Source organism: Ochotona curzoniae, unplaced genomic scaffold (genome assembly GCF_017591425.1).
Source record: "Ochotona curzoniae isolate NIBS_2020 unplaced genomic scaffold, NIBS_Ocur_1.0 contig_3520, whole genome shotgun sequence".
Classification (NCBI taxonomy): Eukaryota; Metazoa; Chordata; class Mammalia; order Lagomorpha; family Ochotonidae; genus Ochotona; species Ochotona curzoniae.
In genome coordinates, this window is record NW_024465894.1 from 6,982,565 (window position 1) to 7,007,364 (window position 24,800).

The following is a 24,800-nucleotide window of genomic DNA, read 5'->3' on the forward strand; positions in this document are numbered from 1 at the left end:
CTTGTTCATCCTACACTCGGCCATCCACATAGCTGATCCTCTCCCAGGCCCCATACCTTCCTCCAAACTCCTCCTCCTGTGCCTCAGAGAAAGCTAGGGGCACAGTTCAGCTTCCGGATCTGGGGAGCCATTCCCCAGCTCAGCTGTGTTGCCCTTCCACCCACCTGGCTTCAGTGCGCGTACGCCTTGGGCTGCTCCACAGCCTGGTGGGCCTGCAGCACTGCCACCGCCTCTTCTATCTGTGGGGCACAAGGGGAGGGGCTTGGCGCAGCTGCCTCAGCATACTAGATGTAAGAATTTTCCTCCCAGGCCTGCTGTCATCTCAGAGCAGAACTGCACTGCTAAGCAGCTGCAAAGCCTTCACTCAGACTCTGAGTCAGAGCAACTTAACCTGGGAGCTACCCAGCCCCAGCCCCTGTAGTCTGTGCAGGGGCTGTGGCAGCCAACCCTTAAAGCCCTCTCCCACTCCAAACATTGGCAAGAACATAAACTCTGCATGCCGAGAGCAGCTGCCTAGCAGCTCCTCCAGCAGAGCCCTTGTCATCAGCACTCAGGTGCCGCCTACCTTGGCATGGAGGGACTCTGGAGACTCCAGCATGAGCAGCAGCTCCGAGTTGTCAATCTCCAGCAGCATGCCCGTGATCTTGCCAGCCAGCTGTGCGTGGACGTTGTAAACAAGAGGGTAGAGACGCTCCCCTGTGTGGAACAAGCCCTGGTGGCTTCCACAGAAAGGCACCTAGCTCCTAATGCCATTATCCCAGAGGCAGCATCATGGAGTGGGGCAGCGAGGACTTGCTCCTCAACTGCTCCCCCCAGGTTGTGTCCCCTACCTTACGGGCTCGGAGCTTCTTTCCCCAACAGCAAAGTGGGCCTGGCAAACTCTGCCTTAAAGGACAGCTTGCAGAGTCAGATCTGTTACTACATGCAGGGTCATCTTGGGACACAAGGTCATGTTGTGCACCATTTGAAGAAGAGTAGGAGTTATAGCAATGGAAGCCCTGGATAGGACATGTGAATGCCCAGTGTCAGACTGTGCGGGGAGAGATAAATTCAGCTGCAGGTAGTTCTAATGAGTGCCTGTGCCTTGCTTGATTGGCCTCGACAGTGTGTGGAGGCTCCAGCCAGGATGGGATGCCTGAAGTTGGGCAGAGAAGGAGGTCTTGTGGAAAGTGGCAGTGTTTACTGCTAACAAAACCCTACTGCCTCCAGTGAGTACATCTGAAATGTGTCTGTGTGGGACAAACCCTAAGTAAGCCAACAAGGTGACAACAGAAATGGCCAGTGAAGGGTCTGGAGATCTTGGAAGAATCAGCCAGCCAGGAATGGGTTTGCTCATTCATTCAGTAGGTAACAGCTCTGCTTAGCAGGGCCTGCCCCTGGACAGTGGGGATGGGGAGCAACTAACAAGGATTTCAGGCTCTGTGGGAAAGCCCAGGGATTTGCCCAACTGACGTCGTTTCCCACCTCCCTGCAACAAACACAGGGTGGCCAAGGACACTGGGCAACAGCTTCCTCTGCCGAGGAGAGGTGTGAGAGAAACACAACACCACCTGTTCCGGCCCCATGGCCGTGTCCTAACTGCTGCCCTGGCCCCTGACTGCCCGCATCTGGAGTGTCTCCCAGTCCAGGTCACAGGCAAGCAGATCCGGTGGCAACCTCAGGACCACTTGGCATTTTAAGATGGAAGATGGGAGACTGGGAGAGCAGAAGTGACTCAGGCAAGGTCACCCAGTGAACTGGTGGGCAGCAGAGCTTCCATGGCCCTCTTGCCTGACCCACAAACAGTCCCTAGCCCTTCTCTTCTCCAGAGTCCCTGACATACTCACCGATCATCTGTTTTTGCTCTTGTGGGGGCGCCGCAGCCAGCATGGACGCAGTCAGAGGCTCCTGGCCAGGGATATATACAGCAGCCTCCTGCACAAGGGCCCAAAGACCCAGGCCTTAGCTCCTAGAGACAGCAGAGGCCCCACAGTACCCTGTCAGGTGGACAGCAGGCCTCTAGGAAGGCTCTGTGAGAGGGAAGCAGGAGTGGCCTGTTCTAGTCAATCAGGTGGGGCAGTCTTGAGAAAGGGTCCAGTGGACCAAGACACTGGCCTGCCCCTTGGCTGCACCACTGTGAACCTGAGTGGCTCCTGGCGAACTTGGCCAAACAAAAGGCACATGCTGGGCCCAGCGCTGTAGCCTAGCACTAAAGTACTCACCTTGAACACACCAGGATCCCATATGGGCACCAGTTCTAATCCCGGCAGCCCCACTTCCCATCCAGCTCCCTTTTGTGGCCTGGGAAAGCAATCCAGGATGGCCCAAAGCTTTGGGACCCTGCACTCATGTGGGAGACCCCGAAGAGGCTCCTAGCTCCTGGCTTTGGATTGGCTCAGCTCCAGCTGTTGCAACCTCTGGGGAGTGAATCAGTAGACGGAAGATCTTCCTGTCTCTCCTCCACTTTGTATATCTGACTTTCCAATAAAAAGAAATTTTTTTTTTAAGCTACATGCTACTCTTCCTTCATGGTTTTGTGGCCCCAATGATGCAGCCCACCTCTGCACCTCTCCCATCTGGGTACCTTCCAAAAACCTTTTAAAAGATGACTTTCTTCATTTTTTAAGGAACAGATTGATCTAGACCCTCTGAAATTGTAGCCCGGTTACAGGACAATGTTGAAAATAAAGCCTTTTGGAGACCAGGGAAATAAACAGAACCTTTGCTTGAACTGTAGCAGATATGTTCAGTTTTGAAGACTAATCCCAGCCGTTTAACACTCAGCATGTTCCTAGAACACCTTTCCTGGCTGCTCAAATCTTGCGGAAATCCAAGATCATGTTGGCAATAACCCAGGAAAGTCAATCCTAATTAGCACACAGAAGGTGACCCTGGCCCCCTGGCCCCTTGGCCCCCTCCTCTAGCAGGCGTGAATTCTTCCAGGTTGCACAGCTTAATGGATGAAACTTCCCAAGCCAACAAGAGAGGACCCCGAGTCCCCGAGGCCAAGGTTCAGTGGACGGGCAAGTGAGCCTTACCACAGACTGGGAGTAGTGGACTCCTGAGGAACATCTGTAGGGCAGGAGAGACCGGCCTGGCGTGCAGCATCCTGTGCCACTGTGTCCTGTGGTCTGAGTCCCAACGTTGGCTGTAAAAGACGAGTAAGGTTTGGATGGCCCCTCTCAAAAACCAACCAGCTAGAAACAAAACCAAAACCAGAAAGAAGTGTTGGCTAGGATGTTAAAAAAAAAAAAAAAAAGACAAAGGAGGGTGGTGCTGTGGTACAACATGGCACTGTGGCACAGCATGCTAAGCCTGCTCCACCTATGACACCAGCAACCCACATGGGCACCGTTCGAGTCCTAGCTGCTCCACTTCTGATCCAGCTAATATGCCTTGGGAAAGCAGGGGAGGATGGCCAAAGTGATTTGGTCCCTGTGCCCACATGGCAGACCCAGAAGAAGTTTCTTGCTCTTGGTGGACCCAGCTCTGCTCTGGCCATTGTGGCCATCTCGGGAGCAAACTAGTGGACAGAAGATCTCTTAATTTAATAGACAGATACATGAATTGATTGATATAGATGATAAATATAAATAGGTGAATAAATAGACATTTTAAAAGAAAAGAAAGCAACAGTGGTGTCAGGGCCTGACAGGAACTCAAGGTCAGGGACTGAGCCGGGCCCATGCATGCAGACGTCCCAGGACCAAGCATGAGGCCAGTGCACGGTGACTTTGAGGAGATCTGCTGAGTGAAGGAGCTGGCCTTCCACTGTTCCCACCTGCTCCAGTATTACTAAGCAAGGTGCGGGTGCCTGCATGCATGCTCTTACTAACCCTTGTGCAACATAGGGCTGCTAGCTCTACCCCACTCTAAATACTAGGCAACAAGATACGGTCATTCCCAAGGACTACTGTCACTACTCTGCCACACACACAGCCTCCAGCAGCAGCCTGCAGGACCAAAAGGCTGGGCAGCAAGATCGCCATGGAAGCCAGTCCCAACTCAGCCTAGGGACAAGCACAGCACCCTGCCTTTGAGCCATGATCCTTACACCCCCGCTCCTCAGGGCCCTGCCTACACTCACCCACTCGTTGGGTCTGAGGCACATGCCGTGGCAGCTGGGTGGAGGGCTGCCTGACACTGTTGACATGGTCCCGGGGGCGCCGCGACATGCCCGGTGCCTGGACAGTGGAAGCAGCTGAAGGGCAGGTGACTTGTGACACAGAGAAGATGAAAAGAGAAAGGTTGAGGGGCATAGCTATTCAGAGTGACACAGAGGACCCTAAAGGCTCCAGGGCCAGCAAGGGACCAGGAAGGACACCAGCGGGGGTGCAGCCAGGAGGAGTGTGGATTCACCCAGGACCCTATGGAGGTGTGGAAATCCACCATGACAAAGCCCACTGGTGTCAACCCAGAGCCCCACTGTCAGACACTGCCATGAACAAGGCCTTGACCCTTATCAAAAAGGGGCATTCAGCAGCGTTTCCTCAGCTCTACAGATAACTGGCAGCTGCCACACAGCACAACTTCCACGGGCTTGCCACTGTGTTAGGGGCTTACCACACATCTCACTCGGGCCCCAGGAAGTGACAAGACCCACCCTGGGAAGTGGGTCCCAGCTGAGCCTCTCCCCCACCTGTTCCAGGACCCACACCCACAGGCAGAGGAAGCTGGTCACTCACATGAAGGTCGCGGTGGCTGGGCTGTCCACCTGGGAGTGGGCTGCATGGGGGCCATGGTGCCAGAGCCAGCATATGTAGCCTGTGCAGGAGGCTGAGGGGCGAGAACAGGACCAAGATGAAGAGCCGAGCTGTCACCTCCCGGAGACAGGCCAGGAGAGACCTCCACAGTTGGGATGAAGCAGGCTTCCTCCCATCTCTGGCCCGGCCAGCAGCCCTGAACGTTTCATGGGCAAGCTCTCAAATGGTGGTCCTCCTCTTTAGCGAGCTAGCCCAGACATCTGGTGCAATGGTGACCCTCTTGCTCCTACTCACGCCAGCCTTGTCAACTGCTCAAAGGAGAGGGCCAGTTCCCCACCTGGTCACCTGTGATGGCTCAGATCTCAAGGTTCTTACATAAACCACACTGCCGAGAACATCAGAGTCCCCACTAACACTGCTGATGGCTTCCTACCAAAAGGCTCACCATTCTTGCTAGGGGAATGCCCAACTCTCTGGGCCCGTTTTGGAGAATTTCAACAGCTGTGGCATTTGTACAACAGGCTTCCTTTGTTCACACCGAATTGACCACAGAGTTCTTGTCAGCACATTCACAAATCCAGGAAATGCTTACAACCCCCTTCTACAGATGGGCACACTAAGGCCCAAGAGCAGAGCCTCTGTTTGCCTGGGAAGTTCTAGTCTTCCTGCCCTACCTGACCATCAGGGAAGGGGCACAGCCAGAGCCACAGGCAGCTCATCACCTGCGGCACAGCGGGCAGGAAGTAGCGGGAGGGCTGCTGCAAAGAGCCCAGGAGGGGGCTCCCCAGGGCTCGCAGGCTGGAGAGGCGCTGCATGTACTGGTTCGTTAGGATGGCTTTCCGCTCCTCTTTGCGCTGGGCCAGCGCCACGTACAGCGGCTTGGTGCCCACGATGCGCCCATTCATCTCGGTCACAGCCTTGGTCGCCTCCTCTGGAGAGGAAAAACACACAAAGCCAAACCCCTTGCTGTGGTCACCCTCTGTCATCACCTAAAAGCAAGACAAGACAAGGATTGCTGGGGGCGGGGAAGGAAGGATCCCGGGCTGCGCCTCCCGCCTCCCTGAGGCCCAGGGCCCACGACCCCAGCAGGCTCCGCCACCCTGAGACCCCCACGTCCACAGGCTGCATCATGGACCCCACCTTCACTGAGGCCTACTGCATGCCAGATTCTCTGTAGTTGCACAGGGTGGGGAGAAGGGAGACAAGAGGCCGCAGCTTGCCAGGGTCCTCCAGCCAGTGGCCCACACTCAGCCAGGACCGCGCCCCACACACCATCACCTCATCTTCCATGGCTGTGTAAGGCAAGGCACTGACCCACATTAAGTTGGGGAAGAGACATTCTTTTAGCCTTTTTCTTAAAATAATATTACTTTGGACTAACTTCAGATTCGAAGAAGTACCACAAGGTCATCACAGCCTCCTGGTCCCTGTGGTTTACAGCGCTATTAACTAGACCCTGAGCTTCTTTCCGTTAATATTCTTCTTGTCTTCTAGGATCAGATCCACACTTGCATGAAATGTTCTAGACTTTGTTTAGGGCCGAGACCTTGGCCTGGCTCGCACCTCTCAAGGGTTAGAGCTGGCTGCAAAGCCCTATGAGCACGTGCTCGGATTCAGGAACACTGACAGCCATCCAGGTGTCTGATCCAGAGAGCCTCCATGGGGGCCAGAGGGTCAAATTCAGGGAACCTGTGAACTGGGGTGGGAAAAACAACATCTTTATTCACTGCTAGCGTGTCCTCTATCTTGAATGTGGGAAAGCATATATATCACAGCAATGTTGTGTTTGTGACTTTCTGGTGCAGAGAAATCAAATATATATTTTTTTAAGTTTTATTCTATCTTTATTGCAAAGGCAGATATACAGAGAGGAGGAGAGACAGAGAGGAAGATCTTCCGTCCGATGATTCATTCCCCAAGTGACCGCTATGTCTGGTGCTGCACCAATCTGAAACCAGGAGCCAGGAGCCTCCTCCAGGTCTCCCACGTGGGTGCAGGGTCCCAAAGCTTTGAGCCATCCTCAACTGCTCTCCCAGGCCACAAGCAGAGAACTGTATGGGAAGTGGGGCCGCTGGGATTAGAATTGGCTCCCATGTGGGATCTTGGCATGTTCAAGGCGAGGACTTTAGCCATTAGGCCACCACGCCAGACCTGAAATAAAATATTTTCATGTCACAGAAATTACTACTCATCTCAAATTATTACTAATTGCTACTTTGGTAGATCTTATAGTTTGATGTTTCATTAAAAACAAATGTATGGGGGCTGGTATTGTGGCAACACGGGTTAAGCTGCTGTCTACACTACTGGCATCCCACATGGGCTCCAATTTGAGTCCCAGCTGTTCCACTTCCAGTCCAGCTCCCTGTTAATGCACCTGGGAAAAGCAGCAGAAGATGGTCCAAGTGTTGGGGTCCCTGAACCTGCAGTGGGAGACTGCGTTGAAGCTTCAATGTGGCCCAGCTCCAGCAACTGTGATCATTTACAGAGTGAGCCAGAGGACGGAACATCTTTCTTTCTGCCCATCACTCTCTTAAATTCTGCCTGGCTGAAGCCATTCCTCCCTCTAAAAAAAAAAAAAAATCTACTGCCAAATAAGTAAGTCTTTAAAAAAATGCAGTCTGCTGTCACTTTCCTATTGTGATCATCAGATTTCAATGCAATTGGTTTTGTATACGCCTGTGAATTTTATTTTATGTATTGAAAAATATTATTAGGGCCCAGCGCAGTAGCCTAGTGGCTAGAGTCCTCAACTTACATGAGCCAGGAACATGCTGGGATCCTATATGGGCACCAGTTCTAGTCCCAGTGGTCCCACTTCCCATCCAGCTCCCTGTTTGTGGCCTGGGAAGGCAGCAGAGGACAGCCCAAAGCCTTAGGATCCTGCACCCACATGGGAGACCTGGAATAGCTCCTGGCTCCTGGCTTTGCATTGGCTCAGCACTGGCTGTAGCGGTCACTTGGGGAGTAAATCATCGTATGGAGGATCTTTTTCTGTCTCTCCTCCTCTCTGTATATCTGACTTCGCAATAAAAATAAACAAATATTTAAAAAAGGATACTAGGTAGTTATGAAGACAAGGGCAAATAGTGAAGCTGACATGGGAATTTACTGTAAATGTCATGATAATGTGCTGCTGAACCTTCATTCACTTCATGATCATTATATGAAATACAAGACAGTAGAGATACGCCAAAGTGACTGAAGCCTAATTTCAGAACGTTTTCATCCTACCAGGCTGCCCATCCTAGGTGTGTCTCCACTAGAAGCAAAGCAAACTTCTCATGCCCTGGCCAAGCGTCAGCATGTGAGCAGGGGTCCTGGCCCTCACTAGGGGGCTCCCCATGTGCAGATGCGCCCCATGCTGCCTCATTCATCTATTCTCAGGACACCTGGCATCACTGATGCTGTGCCCATCTAACAAATGCACCAAGGGTGAGGCCGCCACTAACCTGCCCCCTACAGTGAGGCACCAGGGTAGGTGTGGGACTGTATCTAGTCTCGTGGAGGTTAAGAAGTCAGTATTCACGCAGTGGTCCACACCAAGCATGCGTGGTTTGTGGGGCAGGAGAGCACCCATCGCTTCTCATCTCCAGTCAGGGGCAGTGATGCTTAATTTGCAGGTCCCACGACTACCTGTCATATTTTTCAAAAGATCCTGGACTCAAAAGCCCTTGGGGTCTTTCCCCCTGAACGCCAGACCCCCTGCAGGATGTTTCAAATAGGACTGGAACAGCAAAAGGGCTCTTCTAAACCATGTCTAAGACCCCAACCACCACATCCTACACACAGGGCCACCATCTGTCACCTATGCCCATCTCTTTGCAAAATTCCATGCTCGCACTTTCGGCTCCGCCACCTCAGAGCCATGATGGAGGAAGTGGTTGGCTGCTGCCACTTCAGTCAGGAAGCCCTCCCTCCAGGTTCCACGGGGCTCCTGAAGTTCCACCTCCAATACTGTCCTCCTGCTCTCTGCCTTTGTAATTCATTTGAACTAGTGATGTATCTGCCTTCCTCACTAGACTATAAGCTGCCAAAGGCAAGGGCCACCGCTCCTAATGTTCCCACAGAACCGAATAAACTAGTGAATGAACAAACGCTGGTCATCTTAATCACCGGAGAGCTCTTAAATAGAAAATGCCTGGGTTGCTCCCCAAGAGGTTCCGCTGGACTTTTCCCCACACAGGTTTCAGTATAGAAGAACTCCCCCAGGGAATGCAGTAAGATGCCACCATCAAGGACCATCAAGGACCATCAGGGACCATCCAGGAGCTCAGCATCCTCATCTTACAGGCCTTCATGACACTTGGCCACAGTAGTACTGAGTAGAAGGCCAGTGGTCATCTCTTGGGTTGGTGCTCAACACATGGGGAAGACTGGAGGGTGTGGCCCAACCCTGTCATTTTCTAGATGGGAAAACTGAGGCCTGGAAGGGGTTAAGTTCCTGATGAAGGCCAGGCAATCAGTCAAGAGAAATATCAAGACGTACGCATTTCTGGAATCTGGCATACAGTAGGCACTCAGTAAATGCTTCTTGACTGAACCAAGGTTAAAGCGAACCCCAGGAAGTCCAGAGGGATGACAGCAATGACATTGTGTATCTTCTTTCCCTCCATCCCAGCCTCCAACAGGGGCCCCTAAAGGCTATCTCAGTGCCAGTCAGCTGGAAGCCACTGGACAGGAGGTTAGTGGGGACACATGGTGAGGTAGTAGTATTGGTGAGTGGATGCGAAGGTGGGCCATCCCCCAGAGGTGCCCTTGGCCCTCACCTTTGCGCTGGTGATCACCCCATAGGGAGAGAACTCTTTCCTCAATTTCTCATCATCAATAGAGTCATCCAGGTTCTTCACATACAGGTTCACGCCCTGCAAGGAGCGGATATTGTAAAGGATGCCCCTTATCCTCTTCACCCCAGAGGACCTCGGGGTGGACAGGTTCCCAACAGGGACTCAAGCATCACTGGAAACCCTGCCAGCCCAGCCTCCTACTCTGCCCACATGCTCAGCCACTCTACACACATATGCACCTCTCAAAAGCAATAGCACCCACCATCCCAGAGTACCCCAGTGATTCACAGACACCTGAGTTGGTCCCAATCTCCCCGTGGCCTTTAGCAGGGTCCACAGAGGGGCACCCAGAGAGGGAGGCCCAAGTCCACGGCAGATGGAGGCGCAGGACTAAGCAAGAATCCACCCTGGAGGGGTGGCCTACAGAGCTACCACTGGCAGGTGGGCCTGTGGACCACACACCAGGCTGTAAGAGCAGCAGCTGCCTCACTGCCTGCCAGCTGCAGAGCCAATGGCTTACCCTTGCTTGGTGCCAGGTGCTCTCTGAGCTCTTTACACACTTTAATTTTTAATGCTTACCGCACGCCTATGAGAAGGAAACTTTCATCCCTAGTTGGCAACTGATACGACTGTAGTACAAACAGGTCAAGTAGCTTGCCCTGGATCACCCAGTCCTCATGTGCCAGGGACAAGACCAGCTCAGGTTGGCTGAGCTCAGCGTCTGTGCTTCCCAAACAAGCAAAGCAGCTCTTGAACCTTGGTTTTCTCCTCTCAGACCTCCAGAACGCACAGGAGTGGGTGTGTGCAGCAGACCTGAGGCTGCACAGTGGCAGTTTTATATCTACTTCTCCCAGGTGTCAAAGGGAGATTGTTGTCTCCGTGCATGACAGAGCCCAAGCACTTCCCAAACTCAGCTCCTGTGTCCCTTGGCACCAGGTCGTTCTCTGTGTGGTGGGGCGATTTTACTGCCTGGATATTGCAGGATATCCGCCAGCAGTCTTGATATCCAACTGCTGATGCCAGGAACACTCCACCCCTGACATGTGGCAACCAAAAAGCCCACACACGGCCTAGTGTCCCCTTGGCGGGGCAAGATCACCAGCTACAGAGAACCCGAGGACACGCATGGGCGTGCACATATATACACATATAGCATACGGCACACACACCTAACCACAAGGGGTCTAGAATGCAAACATTTTAGATGAGGCTCACATTCACAAAGATTAAGTGGCATCGATCTAGCTAATTAAGATTATTAACTCGATTTCAATGGCTATACCCCCATTCCCATTTGGGGATGTGACATCTGTGACCCAATTAAGCTCAACCCACAGCAGGGTCTCCTCTAGGGGCATTCAGAAATGCTTAGGGCATGTGTACATCCAGGATTAGCTGATGCAGGTGGTATTAAGTGGGCAGGGACAAGGGATGCCAACTGGTCCAACACAAAGGATTAGTCCAACCACAAGGTTGGCAGCACTGAACCAACCAACTCACCAACCCCCTCATGGTTGGAGAGTTGTGAGTTGGGTCGCATCCAGTTTTGCCATGGGGATGTAGGCCAGGCAGCATCCAACTGCTGTTGGAAACCAGCACAGGGGTGTCGAGTGGGACTGCCTGCTGCTCCTGGAGGCCCCACATCACCTGGTAACGGTGCAGCCGGTCCTGCTTCATCTGCTGGAACTTGTGCTTCAGTTCATTCTGCCGCTCCACCCGCTTCTGGGCACGGCCCACGTACAGCAGCCGGCCGTTCACCTCCTTTCCATTCATGTGGTCCACGGCCTGGGAGACAGTAGTGGGAGGTCATCCTGGCTGCCCCACCTCTGGGACTGGCAGAGGCCACACCTGTGCCTCAGGCCTCCTCTGTAAGCCGGGAGTCATTAACACCAGGATAAAGGCTGCTGACAGTGTCTGTAAAAAACTACTGGACAAAAACTTCAGAATAGATCTCAAACAGGAAAGCAAATGGGAACTCCATTTAGAAAAAAAAAAATTGAAAATCACCTTAAACATTCCCACATTTGAAATGCATAGGTGAAACAGTCAGCCAGAGAAACTGCATGCTTGAGGCTTCTGCTGTGACACCCTGAGAGGATGCAGCTAGAGCACCCGAGGTCGCCAAGGGGCTCAGGACACAGAGGATGATCCTCAGCCCATTGAGGATTTGTAGGGCAGTGGAAACACTCTACTCTGGGGGATAGGAAGAGTGGCTGCCTTTGTCCCCACTTAGAAGATCTATGACACCAGGCGTGAACACAGTGGAGCCCACAGACTGGGTGACAAGGATCTGTCCCTGGGGGTTCATCCATTGGCACAAACATCCCATTCCCAGGAGAGGGATGACAATGGGGGAGGTTGGGCATGGGACGAGGAAGATGAAGAAATCTCTGAGCCTCATGCAGGTGTGAGCTCAAGGCTGCTATGCCAAGATGACTATTAAATAGTCTATTAAAACATGAAATGTCTTGGGTTGTCATTCGAAGCCCACGAGTAATGTGAACACAGCAAGCCGAACACAGAACCAATATTCTATGCCTCCTGTCGGATTTCCCAAACAGAAGGCTCCTTGCTGGCAATAGGGTGGGTTTTGTTCTTGAAGAACACTAGTGTTGTAACTAACCTAGGCCTGCTAGGTCCCAGTTCAATGGCATGGAGCCCTGCCTTGTGGGTAGCTTCTCTTTGACTTCTTTCTACACAGGATTTTCATGGACTGACTCATTGAATGTAGAGCCATGGGCACACCAACTTGGTGTCCATGGTCAGACTCTGGTGTTGGCGAGAAGCATGCAGCCACTGAACTATAGGTCTGCACAGGGGTTATCCATCCCTGTGGGTCCAAGTTGGGGACCCCCACTGTGAGCAGCTAGAGCCCCCTGCTCCTGATCTCCCACCTTTCTAGTCCTGGCTCCCTAGAACAGAGCCAGAAGGCTGCTCCTACCTTCTGGGCTTCCTCATGTTTCTCGAAGTTGACGAAGCCGAAGCCCCGGGAGAAGCCACTGTTGTCCCGCATCACCTTCACACTCAGCATCTTTCCTGGGAAGCACCCAGCTGGTTCAAGAGGGTATCAGGGGAGTCCTTCGGGGCACGCCCCCCTGCACAAGTCCTTGGGAAGCCCCAAGAAGTCCTGCTTTTCCTCCCCTTACTTCCCTCCCCTGCCTCCTTGCCAGAACTGGGAGAAGTGAAGAAATAATGGGCCCCTGCCTGCACTGGGGAACACGCCCACCGAACTGGGAGAAGAGGTCCTGCAGGCCTTGCTCATCCACGTCCACCCGCAGGTTCTTCACGTAGATGTTGGTGAACTCCAGGGCCCGCGCCCCCAGCTCTGCCTCCCGCTCCCGCCGAGACTTGAAGTGGCCAACAAAGCTGTGGATGGATGTACCAATAGGGTGAGTAGCTGCCAGCCACAGGCTACCCCAATCCAACCCTTGCCCACCCACCAACCCTGGGTTATAGGGGTCCCTCCCGCAGGCCTCCGTGTCCCCAGTGAGGAGGCCAGCCTTCTGACCCCCATTTAGCTCACTCCAAGAGGCAAGATGCCTCATGCTGAGCTTGTCCTTGGCGAAAGTGTAAAGCAACTTCATTCCTGGGACAAAGGTATACAATAGCACTATTCTCCAGGTGGCTGTGCACACAGGTGACAAGTCAGAGGGACAAGGGCCATGCAGTTGCCTGTGTGATCTGTGGGAACCTGGGCAAGTTACTTAACTTTTGAGCCTCCACGTTCATTCCTGTATCCTGGGAGCAAGCTCAAGTCAGAAAATTTGCTCATTTACAGGCCTGGGGTGTGCTGGGCAAGTAGAGGTGATCAGATCCGGTCACTACAGGGGTCAGTAAGTGGGTGCGGAGTGCATCACTTCAATGTTTAATCTGAAAACCACTTCCTGAATTCATAAAACACATCCAGGAAAGGTATCCTTGACTGAGCACAGCCCAGGCCAAGGACTTTCGATGGTATCCACAGCACGTTGAGCACCAACAGACCACAGCAGCTGGGTGGCAGGGCTAAGCCCGAGTAAACTGCTCCTAACCTAAGTTCACCATGTCGCAGTCAGACAGGTGGACAGGCCACTGCTGGGCCCCTCCACCGACTGATGCCCAGCACCACTCCTGGCTACAAGGCACCTTCACCCTACAACACTGACCACAGGACTGGGGCTGGGCAGGATAAAAGCAGGGCATGGGAGGGAACAGCAGTTTCTCTTGATGAGATACAGCACCTGCATTTCCATGTTCCCATCTGTGAAGCAGGCATAACACCAGATCTAACCACATGGAAACAGCTGGTTATGTATATGCCTATTCTTTGCTCCCAAATCCCGCAAAAACAGTTTAAAAAAAAAAAAAGTCCAAATTGAAACCATCACACCCATACTGAGAAAGCTGAAAACAGACAAAATTATCAGGTCCAGTTACAATTTGGCCATTCTGGCCAAGAGCCCTTCCGTCTACAATGTCAAAGCCACTGCTGCCTAGAGTTTGACTGTGGTGGCTCAGGTAACAGCAGCCTTCCATAGTGGTGGCGACCCGCTTGCAGAGAATACCTGGGCCAGGTCAGACCCAATGCCTGGGACCCGACTTAAGGGCACCATTGCCACACGGTGACCAAGGCCTGGCTGCTGGGCGACCAGTGTGCCTTAGGTGCCAGGTTCTGCCTGATGGCTGCCCAGAGGCGAGCTCTAGAGTTTTGGGGGTATGTAATTGCTGCCTAGGGACACCCAGGGATAAGGCTAGTGTGAATGTATGTGAGGGATGAATTCTGTGATTCCTAGTGGTGAGGTCACGGAACTTGCTTGCAAGCCTGGGGACTGGGATCTGAGGGTTTGGAGGGGAGAGTCTGTAAGTTCTATTTGGGCCAGACTGATTCACCAACCAACAAGAGAATCCTGAGATGGGCTGTTAGTGTAGAGCATCACTGACTGCAACACACCAATCCACATGAAAGCTATGGGTGAGGGCCTATCTGGTAGGACTAGGTACCTGTACCTGATTGAGCGGCAAAACAGGGGATGGGTCACACTTGGCAGGGTCAGGACACTAACCAATACGTGAGAGAACCATATCCGGGGGTAGATTCTCTGGGGGAAATGTGGACCCAACTCTGTGGAAATACAAGCCTCATTGGTTAGCTCGCAATTTGAGGTGGTAATGGGCTGAGCTAGGTGTGACCATGAAACCCTGCCATCACTTATGGGTAAGGGAACTGACAACAGTCTGGGCAGGTCAAGGCAGCAGCACCCAAATGTGCATCCTAAAACAGGATGTGGGGTGGGCCAAGCTGCAACTGGAAGGGGGCAGACTGGGCAGGGCCCAGCAAACCTTAACTCACAAGGAAGAACAGAAATCAAGATGGAGCACAGGTCATGCTGAGCTAGGCTCTTATGCCAACTGGTCTGCATGAGCCAGGGATACTAGGACACAGTAACAAAGGAAAGACCAGGACAGGTGAGGAGCTATGCCAAGCTGGGTTAGAGCAACCACGGCCATGTGCTCAATCTATGGCTGGAAACAGGCTCGATTGGGGAGCTAAGAAGACACCCTAACTGGGTTGGGATTCCCACTGGTGAATGCAGGGGCTGGAGTGGGGGCTGCGTTTTGGTTTGGACATGGCTACAGTCTCCCTTGGGGCAAGCGTGGACTGGGAGGGAACACCCCAGACCAGCCTAGACTCCAGAACCATCTGGTGCTCTGGAGGACCAGAGTAGATGTAGGATGGACTAGGCTAGGTCTCTGCCCCTACTGAGCTATGTGTGAGCTGTGTCTGGGTATGGACGAGCCTTGGCTGGGCTGAAACATCCAACAGTAAGAACTGGAATGGTTTGAAGGCCAGTCAGGAAAGGCTACTGTTCCTGCTAACAGGAGGTGGAATAAGTAGGGATGGTTCATGGACCCACCGGTATGTGCAAGATCTGGCAATGGAAGAGGTTCTGATGGAGGAACTTGAGAAACTCCTCTGGCAGGACACAGTCGATATAGGTGAGTGCAAGAACCACAATAGGGAGCATCCCAGACCAGGCCAGGGAAAGGTACTCACCAGCATACATTTGGCATAGGTCAGGGGCAGATCAGGCTGAACCAGTTCACATCACCCACTGGTGAATTCGAGCACCAGAGCAGAGTGTAGGTCGGGCCAGGTATGGTTGCAACACATACCAGTGCACATTACGGCTGGGATTGAATGCCTGCTGGGCTGGGCTAGGTTATAATCTTCACCAGCGTCAGCTGGAATTGTTGCAGCCAGGCCGGGCCAGGCTGCAACACCCACTGGCAACTGTCAAGGTGAGGTGGGCCGTACCAGATACGGCTGCAGCGCCCAGCCAACACAGGTGCGAATCAGGAAGGTAGGGGGCAAAGCCAGTAGGGGGAATGTGGAGGGCTCCCCTGCTGGACAGTCACTCCCACTGGAGGGTTGGGATGGGGGCAGACCAAACCAGGTAGGGCTACAACACTGTGGGTCTTATGTGAGCTGGATCAGGGAAAAGCCAGGCTGGGCTGATTGTCCCTACTGGTGCAAGCATAAATTAGACTGGGTGAGGGTTGGTTGGGCTTTGCTGCAGCATCGGTTGGCACAAGCTGGCACTAGGTGCTAATTCTGTCAAGTTAAACAGCAGAACCACCCGGAGAGTGCATAATCCGGGAGTGGGAGTGACCTAGGAGGGAAACAGTGGGTGCTCCCCTCTTGGGTTACTACTCCCACTGGAGAGCATGAAAACCGGGATTGGGGCAGGGGTGGCTAGACAAAACAGCACCCACCAGTATGTGTGTGGGCTGCATAATAGGGCAGGTTGGGTTGCACTAGGCTTCAATGCCCATTGACACGTATGAGGGCTAAATGGGATGTGGGACAAACTGAACAAGTCTGTGGTACATACTAGCAAGCATGGGAACCAGGGGAGGGGGCAGGCCTGGTGGGGATTATGGGGAGTCGCCCTGACTAGGCTGCAGCTCCCACTGGTTTGTGTGAGGGCTGAGTATGAAGTGGGCAGGATGGGGCTGGACTATCACACCCATTGGTTCATGTGGAAGACAGGGCGGTAAACAGAACTGACCCAGCACTTGCAATCACTAGCATATGCACAAGCTGATTGGGGCGACAGACTGTGCTGGACCCTGTATTGACAAGCACACACAAGAATCAGGTTTGGGATCACCTCAGACGAAGTTTCTCAGGGGATCCCTGCAGCTGAACTGCTGAACCCCAACCATGAAGAGACTATGTCAGCTAGGCTCTTACCCCGACTGAAGAGATTTCATTGCGCTTGGAGCAGCGAGATTGGCAGCAATTTAGAACTGTTGAACTATCAAAACTGCACAAACAGGACCCTTGGAGCATGTGCCATGTCAGGGACCTGGGATGGTGGGGCTTTCCCCTTTATCTCTTCCCTTAACCCAGATACAGAAAAAAAAAAATAGCATTAATGTGGAAGCAATGGTCTTGCCCACTTTCCTGTAGCCCTTGACCCCTTGTGCCCTAATCAACTATGTAAAGATTACCAAAATAAAAATTAAAAGATATATATGTGTGTATGCATATATCCTGGGGAAAAAAAAAAAGCCATTGCTGTCTCTCCTACTTGGGACAGTCCTCAAAGCTCTCCGTCGTGACCCAGAGAGACCTCGACAGATGAAGCACCTGATGCCACACTCAGAGCACCAAGGGCTCCTAGTGCCCGTCAGCCAGGGAGGGGACACCCCAGGCATCTGTGGCCCAATGGTCCTACCCCCAGCCCCGCCCACGGCCCTGCTCCCTCCCCAGCCCCCTCAGCCACTCACACTTTGCGGTCATTCAGCAGCATCCCGTTCATGGTGCGGATGGCCTGCTGTGCAGCCTCGTGAGTCTCAAAGTGCACAAAACCGAAGCCCCGAGAGCCGTGCTCATTACACACCACCTGGTCACGGGGAGGAAGGGTGAGGGTAGGGGCAGCCAAGAGAGGGTTTGGCAGGAAAGAATGGCAAAGGTGACAAACGCATAAAGAGATCCTACAGTACATGTGGCCCAATTTTAGAGCCAAGTTCAACCGGCTCAGTGCGTTGGATCAACCCAACATACTGAGGAGAGGGAGGATCCACAAAATGATCTTCACCAATAGATCAGCTTCTTAAACATGTATCCATCCATTTATTTTATGATTATTTAAGATTTATTTATTTTTGTTAAAAAGGCAAACCAGATTTACACAAAGGAGAGAGAAAAATATCTTCCATTCACTGTCACTCCTCAATGGCCACAATGGCCAGAGCTGAGCCAATTTGAAGCCAGGAGCCAGGAGCTTCTTTTGGGTCTCCCATGCGGGTGCTTTGGGCCATTCCCCACTGTTTTTCCCAGCCACAAGCAGGAAGCTGAATGAAAAGTGAAGCAGCTGGGACTTGAACCGGCACCCATATGGGATCCGGTGCATTCAAGGTGAGGATTTAGCCATTGAGCCATTATACAGAGCCCCCATTCATTTTATTTATTTGACAAAGCAACAGAGAAGAGAGCAGGAAAAAACAGATGTAGTAGGCACTGGCTCATCCCTCTAATGACTATGGCTGAAGCCAAGAGCTTGGAACTTCCAGGTCTCCCACGTGGGTGGCAGGAGCTCAAGCACTTGGGCCATTCCCTGTTGCTTTCCCAGATGTATTAGTAGGGAGCTGGATCAGAAGTGAAACAACTGGGACTCCAATCTAGGACGTCAGTGTCATAAGCGGGAATTTAACGTACTGTGGCACAACACTGACGCCCAGGCCAGCTTTTAGTAGCTTTCAAAGGCAATGGGCAAAAGAGTTAGGTTCAAATTCCTGTTCTGTCATCGTTTTCCTGATAGCAAACTGGAAACAACCTACACACCCATCCATCCAGAGGTGGCTGGTTCAACTTGTTCCAGTACAGTTACGGCTCAGTTGAAGAGAATGGGGGAGATGATGCATAATGTGACAGGTGTTCCTGGAAGGTACATTGTTAAGTGTCAAAAATGAAAATCAAGAGGCCAGCGCCATCACGGCTCAACAAGCTAATCCTCTACCCTGGGGCACCGGTATCTCACATGGCTCTGGTTTTTGTTTCAGATGCTCTACTTCTGATCCAGTTCTCTGCTTATGGCCTGGAAAAGCAGCAGAGGGATGGTCCAAATCCTTGGTACTCTGCACCCATATGGGAGACTTGGAAGAAACTCTTGATTCCTGGCTTCAGATTGGCCCAGCTCTGGCTGTTGTGGCTACTTGGAGATCTTTCTCTTCTCTCTATAAATCTGCCTTTCAGATAAAAATAAATTTAAGAAATAAAACTAAAAGCAAACAAACAAAAATGAAAATCAGGCACATTCGTATTAGAGTTGGTGTCTCTACATCAAGTTTTCTTTATTTAGTATTTTATTTACATAAAAGGCAGAGAGCTCCTATGCACTGGTTCATTCCTAAATGCCTAGAACAGTCAGGACTGGGCCAGGTCAAAGCCAAAAGTGAGGAACTTGATCTGGGCCTCTCCAGGACTCAATCAAGTTACCACCTGCTGCTTCCCCAGTGTGTAACAGCAGGAAGCTGCAGTCAAAGCAGAGCCAGTACACGAAGCCAGGCACTTTGTGTGGGTGTCCCAAGCCCTGCCTTCACCACGGCGTCAAATGCCTGCCCCAACTACGGGGTGCATTTTACAACTATGACACTAGACCACTCATGACTGTTTCAAGGGAACCAGGACCAAAGGACAAAACCTATTTTTTCACTTTCTTCCCTTCCACATAGGTTAAACAGTGTCAGTTCACATATTATTTCAACAACAAACTTCTTTAACCTTTTTAAGATGTAAATATCCTACTCCTAATCTATAACTCTCAACTCAAGTAACAAGGACACAGCTTAAAATCATGGAGAGCCCTTCCAGTTCACAGTTTCTATTCCTTGTGTTACACAAAGATCCCCACCCTCACTATAAGTGACCACAACTCCCTGCAGCCACGGTCTCCACTCAGCTAAGTGGCATTTCTGCAGACGAGCACCACAGCCACCAACCCCATGCTAACCTTTGAGGTGCTCTTTCTCAATTCTGACCAGCTCCTTTAATTTAACCTCCGCAGCTGGGCACTCGGCGCTGCCCGTGGGCTTTGTACCACAAATCCTGCTTCCAACTGCCTGTCCTACACTCCTTCCTCACATTCCTCCATTCAGATTTCATCTCATTAACTAGGTCCCCGCTCTAGGCAAGTGCCTGCTAAGGGTGTCACATACTTTAATTTACCAGGGGAACTCTTTAAGGAAACTCTTTAACCTCTGAGCCATAGAGGGACGATGGGAAGGAAGGCCTTGTCCAAGGTCAGCCAGCAAGCAGCAGCAATCTTGCCATTCCCACTCAAACACTTAACAGCTTTGGTGCCAATTGCCTTTTCCAGGGCTACACCTCTTGCTGACCCTACAGTCCTAGAAAGTAAGTTATGCCACTTCTCCCTTGCTCTGGGAACTGAGACCCCAAATCACAAGCCAGAAAGTAGAAGAAACAGGATTTGGGGCCCACGTGGTAGAATATCAGACTAATCTTCCATCTGTGGGCAGAATCTCACTAGGCCTGCAGAGTGGCCTTCTGTCTCAATGGCCCAGAGGCAGACTCTGGTCTGATAAGGGGAAAAGACTTAATGGTTGTTCCCTGTTAACTCTGCTTTGACTATGCTCTAAAGTTTGCTGTAAAGTTTGCAGGCACAATTCCTGGCGTCCAAGTGCCCTTTCCAAGGGGAGGGTCCTCCTTCCATCTCCTCCCAAAGATGAGCCCCAGGCTGCCCCTCTGGTTTTCCAGGCATTTTTCCTGCTTTCCAATATTTTCCCTGCTGCGCCTGTTCCCAAGGATCATCACTTTCCCACTTCCCAAGTTCAAGACTAAATTGGCTAACTTCCTCCTGCCCCTATGCTTCCCTTTGTGCAGCTGCTGGCCTGGCTCAGTCTCCCTATCTCAGTGAGTTCCTGGATGATGAAATTTCCAATATTTATATATCGTCTGGCCCTGCCATGAGCCTGCCACCCCCTTATAATGCATTGTTGGGGACAAGGAATTCCTACTCTGCAGCTCTCTGTTTACAAACACAACTCAGGAACTCTGGTGGAAAATTCTAGTTGGTTGGGTAATATAAGAAGACAGCCCATTTTAAGACTATTTGCTATTGTCACCATAAGAACACGATGGCCCCGGTTGCTGGCCTCCCTGCAGCCACACCCTGGTGCTGTAATTTCTACTGCCCTCTCACTCAGAACATAGAGCTCGTCTTGCAACTTGCTTTGGCCAACACAACACAGTGGAAGAACTGGTGTGCCAGATCTGTGAGCTTCCCATCTGTTCTGTGGGACCCTGCTACTGCTAGGAGGGGTCCTGGGCCAGCCGGCCAGAGGCTGACAGGTCACAAAGGAAAGCACAGATGTTCCAGCTCGCACCCACTCTGTGGGCAGAGGAGGGGGTCCAGCCAAGAGCAGTAAAAGGGCACTAGAGAACTCACTGAAGAACTCTGTGCTGACCAGGCAGCCACTGTCAACAGCTCCTAAGTGCAGGGACGTGCCAGCAAGAGCAAGCAGGTTTTTGGGGAACCCTTGACAGTGCCAACAGGATTGGAGAGAGAACACTTGCCTGAAGCACTGTTCCAGGGACACACAGCCAGCAAAGTGAGGTGCTATTGCTTGCCCCACCCTTACACACAGCCGCACCCACCTTACAGGAGAGGATGTTCCCGAAGGTGGAGAAGGTATCATACAGAGCCTTGTTGTCGATGGAGTCCTCCAGGTTCTTGATGAAGACATTGCCCACGCCCGACTTGCGCAGTCCCGGGTCTCGCTGAGACCACATGATGCGAATGGGCTGGCCTTTGATCACCTCGAAGTTCATGGTATCCAGGGCCCGCTCAGCTGAACGCAGACGAGAGAGAAAGGAGCAAGTTTAGTACTTGTCCCTGCCCTGCGCCTGCAAGGTGCTTCACTGGGAATCAAAATAAGGAAGTCATTGTCAGAACCAGGCTGGGATAAGCCTGAAGCCTGAAGGCCCGAGAGGGATAACTTGAGAGACCACCTTCCAGTTATCACATCATCCAATGCCTCAAGGCAGCCAGGGGAGCACAGACTCCTTGTCCCACTTTACAAATGGGAAAACTGGGGCTCAAAAATGTGAAAGGTGTGGGCGGGCATGATCCAGCAGGCTAAAGTCACTGTGATGCTGGGATCCCACATGAGCACAAGTTGGAATCTTGGCTGCTTCACTTCTACTACAGCTCCCTGCAAAGCACCTGGGAAACCAGCAGAAGATAGCCCAAGTCCCTGGGCCCCTGTCACCCACTTGAAAGAGCCAGATGGAATCCCAGGCTCTCCTGGCTTCCAACTGCCCCAGTCCTGGCCATTCTGCAGGAGTTAACCAGCAAGTGGAAGATCTCTGCATCTCTCTTTGTCTGTCTGTAACTCTGCCTTTCACATCAATCTTGAAAAAGTTAAGGTGCCCAGCGCCTATAAAACTGTACCACATAATACAATGTAAACAACAATAAAAAAAAAAAAGAAAAGAAAAAGTTAAGGTGGAAAACCAGTGGCTGTGCAGGGTCCAGGGTGACCCCTAAAGTGCAGTGGGAGGGAGAGCAACACCCAGGGCAAGCAAGGGCTGCGGCAGACTGAGGCATGAAGCCCAGCAGTCCCGATGCCATGCAACATGGGCTGGGTGGGAGTGGAGTGGAGGGAAGTATCCATTACCCACTCTAGGTGGGGGTGACTATTAAGCGGGGATGATGATAACATTACTGACTCCCCATGCCTACTGAAGACAGGTCCCCCTTGCTTGGACTTGGTCTCCCTTGTACCTGGTTGTTTGTGCTTGGTGCCTGACTCATGCACCCTTCCTCCTGTCTCTGACTGGGTCCATTTCCACCCCCAGGCAACATGCCACACTAGGCTGTGTGCCCTGCTTTCAGCTTCTGTTGGTTTCTGGGGTTCAGGGTGGGGCTGTGAATGAATCCTTGGACTCTCCCTCTTGCCTCAGCATCCGGGCCCAGAGCCTTTCTGGGAATTTGGACAGAAAAGCACAAGGCCTGGGGGACTGCAGGTGGTGGGCCAGACAGGGCAGAACTCCACCTCAGTCCCAGCAAGCTCCCAATTGAAGAGATCTCTCCCATCCCCTTCTTGAACCTGCCTGGGACAGGCTGGTTTTGGGGGTTTGTTTCTAGATTCTTCATACCTGTTTGGGGGCAATGACTGTCACCTTTGTGAAGTTGTTACTTGAGTGTTCCCAGAATTTTGGATGAAACAGAAGATAGGATGGGGCCTGGTGCGATAGTGTAATGGTTAAGGTCCTCGCCTTGAATATGCCGGGATCCCATATGGGTGCCGGTTCTAATCCTGGCAGCTCCACTTCCCATCCAGCTCCCTGCTTGTGGCCTGGGAAAGTAGTTGAAGATGGCCCAAAGCCTTGGGACCTTGCACCCATGTGGGAGACTCGGAAAGAAGTTCCTGCCTCCTGGCTTCGGATCGGCACAGCACTGGCTGTTGCAGCCACTTGGGGAGTGAATCAACAGATGAAAGATCTTCTTCTCTGCCTCTCCTCCTCTCTGTATATCTGACTTTCCAGTAAAAAATAAATAAAACCTTAAAAAAAAAAAAAAGAAAGAAGCAGAAGATGGGATGCCAGTTCTGCCCTATCAGAGGATGAGCTGTGGGCCCATTTCCCAGATGACGGCTAACATCCCAGGATGCTCCTCATCTCCCTGCCCTCAGATGCACACAGCGCTGATCACCAAAAGCACCACTCATCTGGGGCTTGCAGCCCTGGGGGATAGGGCCCGCCTGCTGTAGCCCTCACCTCCCTCCACTCAACAGCTGTGTCCCAGCTCTTCTCTGCCAGGTGCTTCGACTCTCATCCCCATAAACATGCTAGAAAGAGGGTAACACCTCCCCACTCTCTCCACACCCATCCGCATGCACTCTGGGGACCCCCTTCCAGACAGGCAGCAGAGGCCCAGATGGGTTGAGTAACTTGCTTCCCAGCCACACCGCTGCCGGGTTCCTGACCCCGGTCAGCCTGGCCGCAAAACCCTCAGCTGCGTTGTTGCCCTTCTCCACATAGCAGAGGGAAAACTCCAGAAAACCACTCTGTGACCGCAAATTCCCAGCTCAGAGTCGGGCCCATTTCCTTGCTCCAGACCTCTAGGAGGGATGGAGGCAGCGCCGGGGACGCCCGGCTGGGAGGGCTCACCATCAGCAGGCTGCTGAAAGTTGATGTAAGCATAGCCCAGTGAGCGCCGGGTGGCCACGTCGCGGCACACGCGGATGGATAGGATGGGGCCGGCGGGCGAAAAAGTCTCATAGAGCATGGCCTCGGTCACGTCCGGGTGCAGGTCGCCCACGTAGAGCGAGGCGAGCGGGTAGCCCGGGCCGCTGGCGTGCATGGTGGAAGGGAAGCGAGGCGCTGACATCTAACGGTTCCAAGTTCACCCAGGCGGGAGCCTGGCAGAAGGCGGCGCGAAGGCCTCTCCTGAGCGCACGCCGCGCCTTCCCTTTTCCGCCCACGGCACGCAGCCCACCTGGGAGCACTCAGCCATCAGAGGCCGCAGGTGGGGCCAATCTGACCTCACCGCCGGGAACGCCCAGCGGCTCGGAGAGGGCGGGACACCGGCAGACCTAGCTCCGTCTGGGACCCGCTTCCGGAATGGGGACGGCGCGTCTCTCAAGGGATCGAGATGGTGCTTTTCGCGTGGTTCTCACACCCGAAGGATTAGCCCGCGAGTCTCACACGCGGCCTCCGGACAGCAGTCTTTCTCCACACAGCCGTCCCCCCAACGCTCACCCCGGGACCACTGACTCTTGTGACCCAGCGCGTATGGAAACAGAAGGAAGCTAACCGCAGAGCCCTGCCACAGGGGTAGCCCCACACTGAGCGCCACTTTACTGAACCAAGTCCTTGGAGACCAGTCCTTCCCTAGTTAGGAACTAGCTCCTCTGCCCCAGCAGAACAGAGCAGGTATGCTCCTGCTAACCTTGGGTGTGGCTTTGACACAGGGCAGTTAGGACTTAGCCTGGCTGCCCCGCCTCTCACACACACACAAGCGGCACCAATTGCAGTTAATGGGTTTGAAAAGCCCCTCTAAGGCTTGTAGTACAGCACAAGCACCCATCTGCACCCCTTCCGGGGGAGCGAACCAGCAGATGGGAAGCTTGTATCTCTCTGCACTTTCAAATACATAAATATGTGGAATGACAAGCAGTGCCTGTGTCTGAGGTCTTTTGCTTTTTTAAAGGACAGGGTATGGCAGACCGGTTTAGCCACTAGTTGGGATACCTGCATCCCATATCCAGCGCCTGGGTTGAGTCCCAGCTCCATCTCCCACTCCCTATTAATGTATATCAT

At 52.6% G+C, this 24,800-nt stretch overlaps 1 protein-coding gene across 1 annotated transcript; it reads right to left on the reverse strand.

Annotated features, from left to right (window-relative positions):
* Positions 1 to 170: 170 nt before the first annotated feature.
* PABPC1L (poly(A) binding protein cytoplasmic 1 like) lies at positions 171 to 23,846 on the reverse strand. The gene is made up of 14 exons (XM_040981084.1): positions 23,649 to 23,846; positions 21,132 to 21,325; positions 17,243 to 17,358; positions 12,696 to 12,835; positions 12,411 to 12,505; positions 11,117 to 11,254; positions 9,452 to 9,547; positions 5,405 to 5,671; positions 4,665 to 4,755; positions 4,067 to 4,195; positions 3,021 to 3,127; positions 1,827 to 1,914; positions 566 to 696; positions 171 to 239 (listed from the first exon to the last, which is right to left on the reverse strand). Exons 1-14 carry the CDS (start codon positions 23,839 to 23,841, stop codon positions 171 to 173), a joined length of 1,854 nt encoding a protein of 617 aa, XP_040837018.1. The 5' UTR covers positions 23,842 to 23,846.
* Between the last annotated feature and the right edge of the window lie 954 nt (positions 23,847 to 24,800).

Bases quoted from the DNA above. Each gene is read 5' to 3' on its own strand.
- PABPC1L (XM_040981084.1), bottom strand. From the start codon at position 23,841: ATGCACGCCAGCGGCCCGGGCTACCCGCTCGCCTCGCTCTACGTGGGC. The intron at 12,836-17,242 runs GTGAGTGGCTGA...ATCCATCCACAG, and splicing joins CTGCTGAATGACCGCAAAGT to CTTTGTTGGCCACTTCAAGT. The intron at 11,255-12,410 runs GTAGGAGCAGCC...ACTGTCTCCCAG, and splicing joins AACATGAGGAAGCCCAGAAG to GCCGTGGACCACATGAATGG.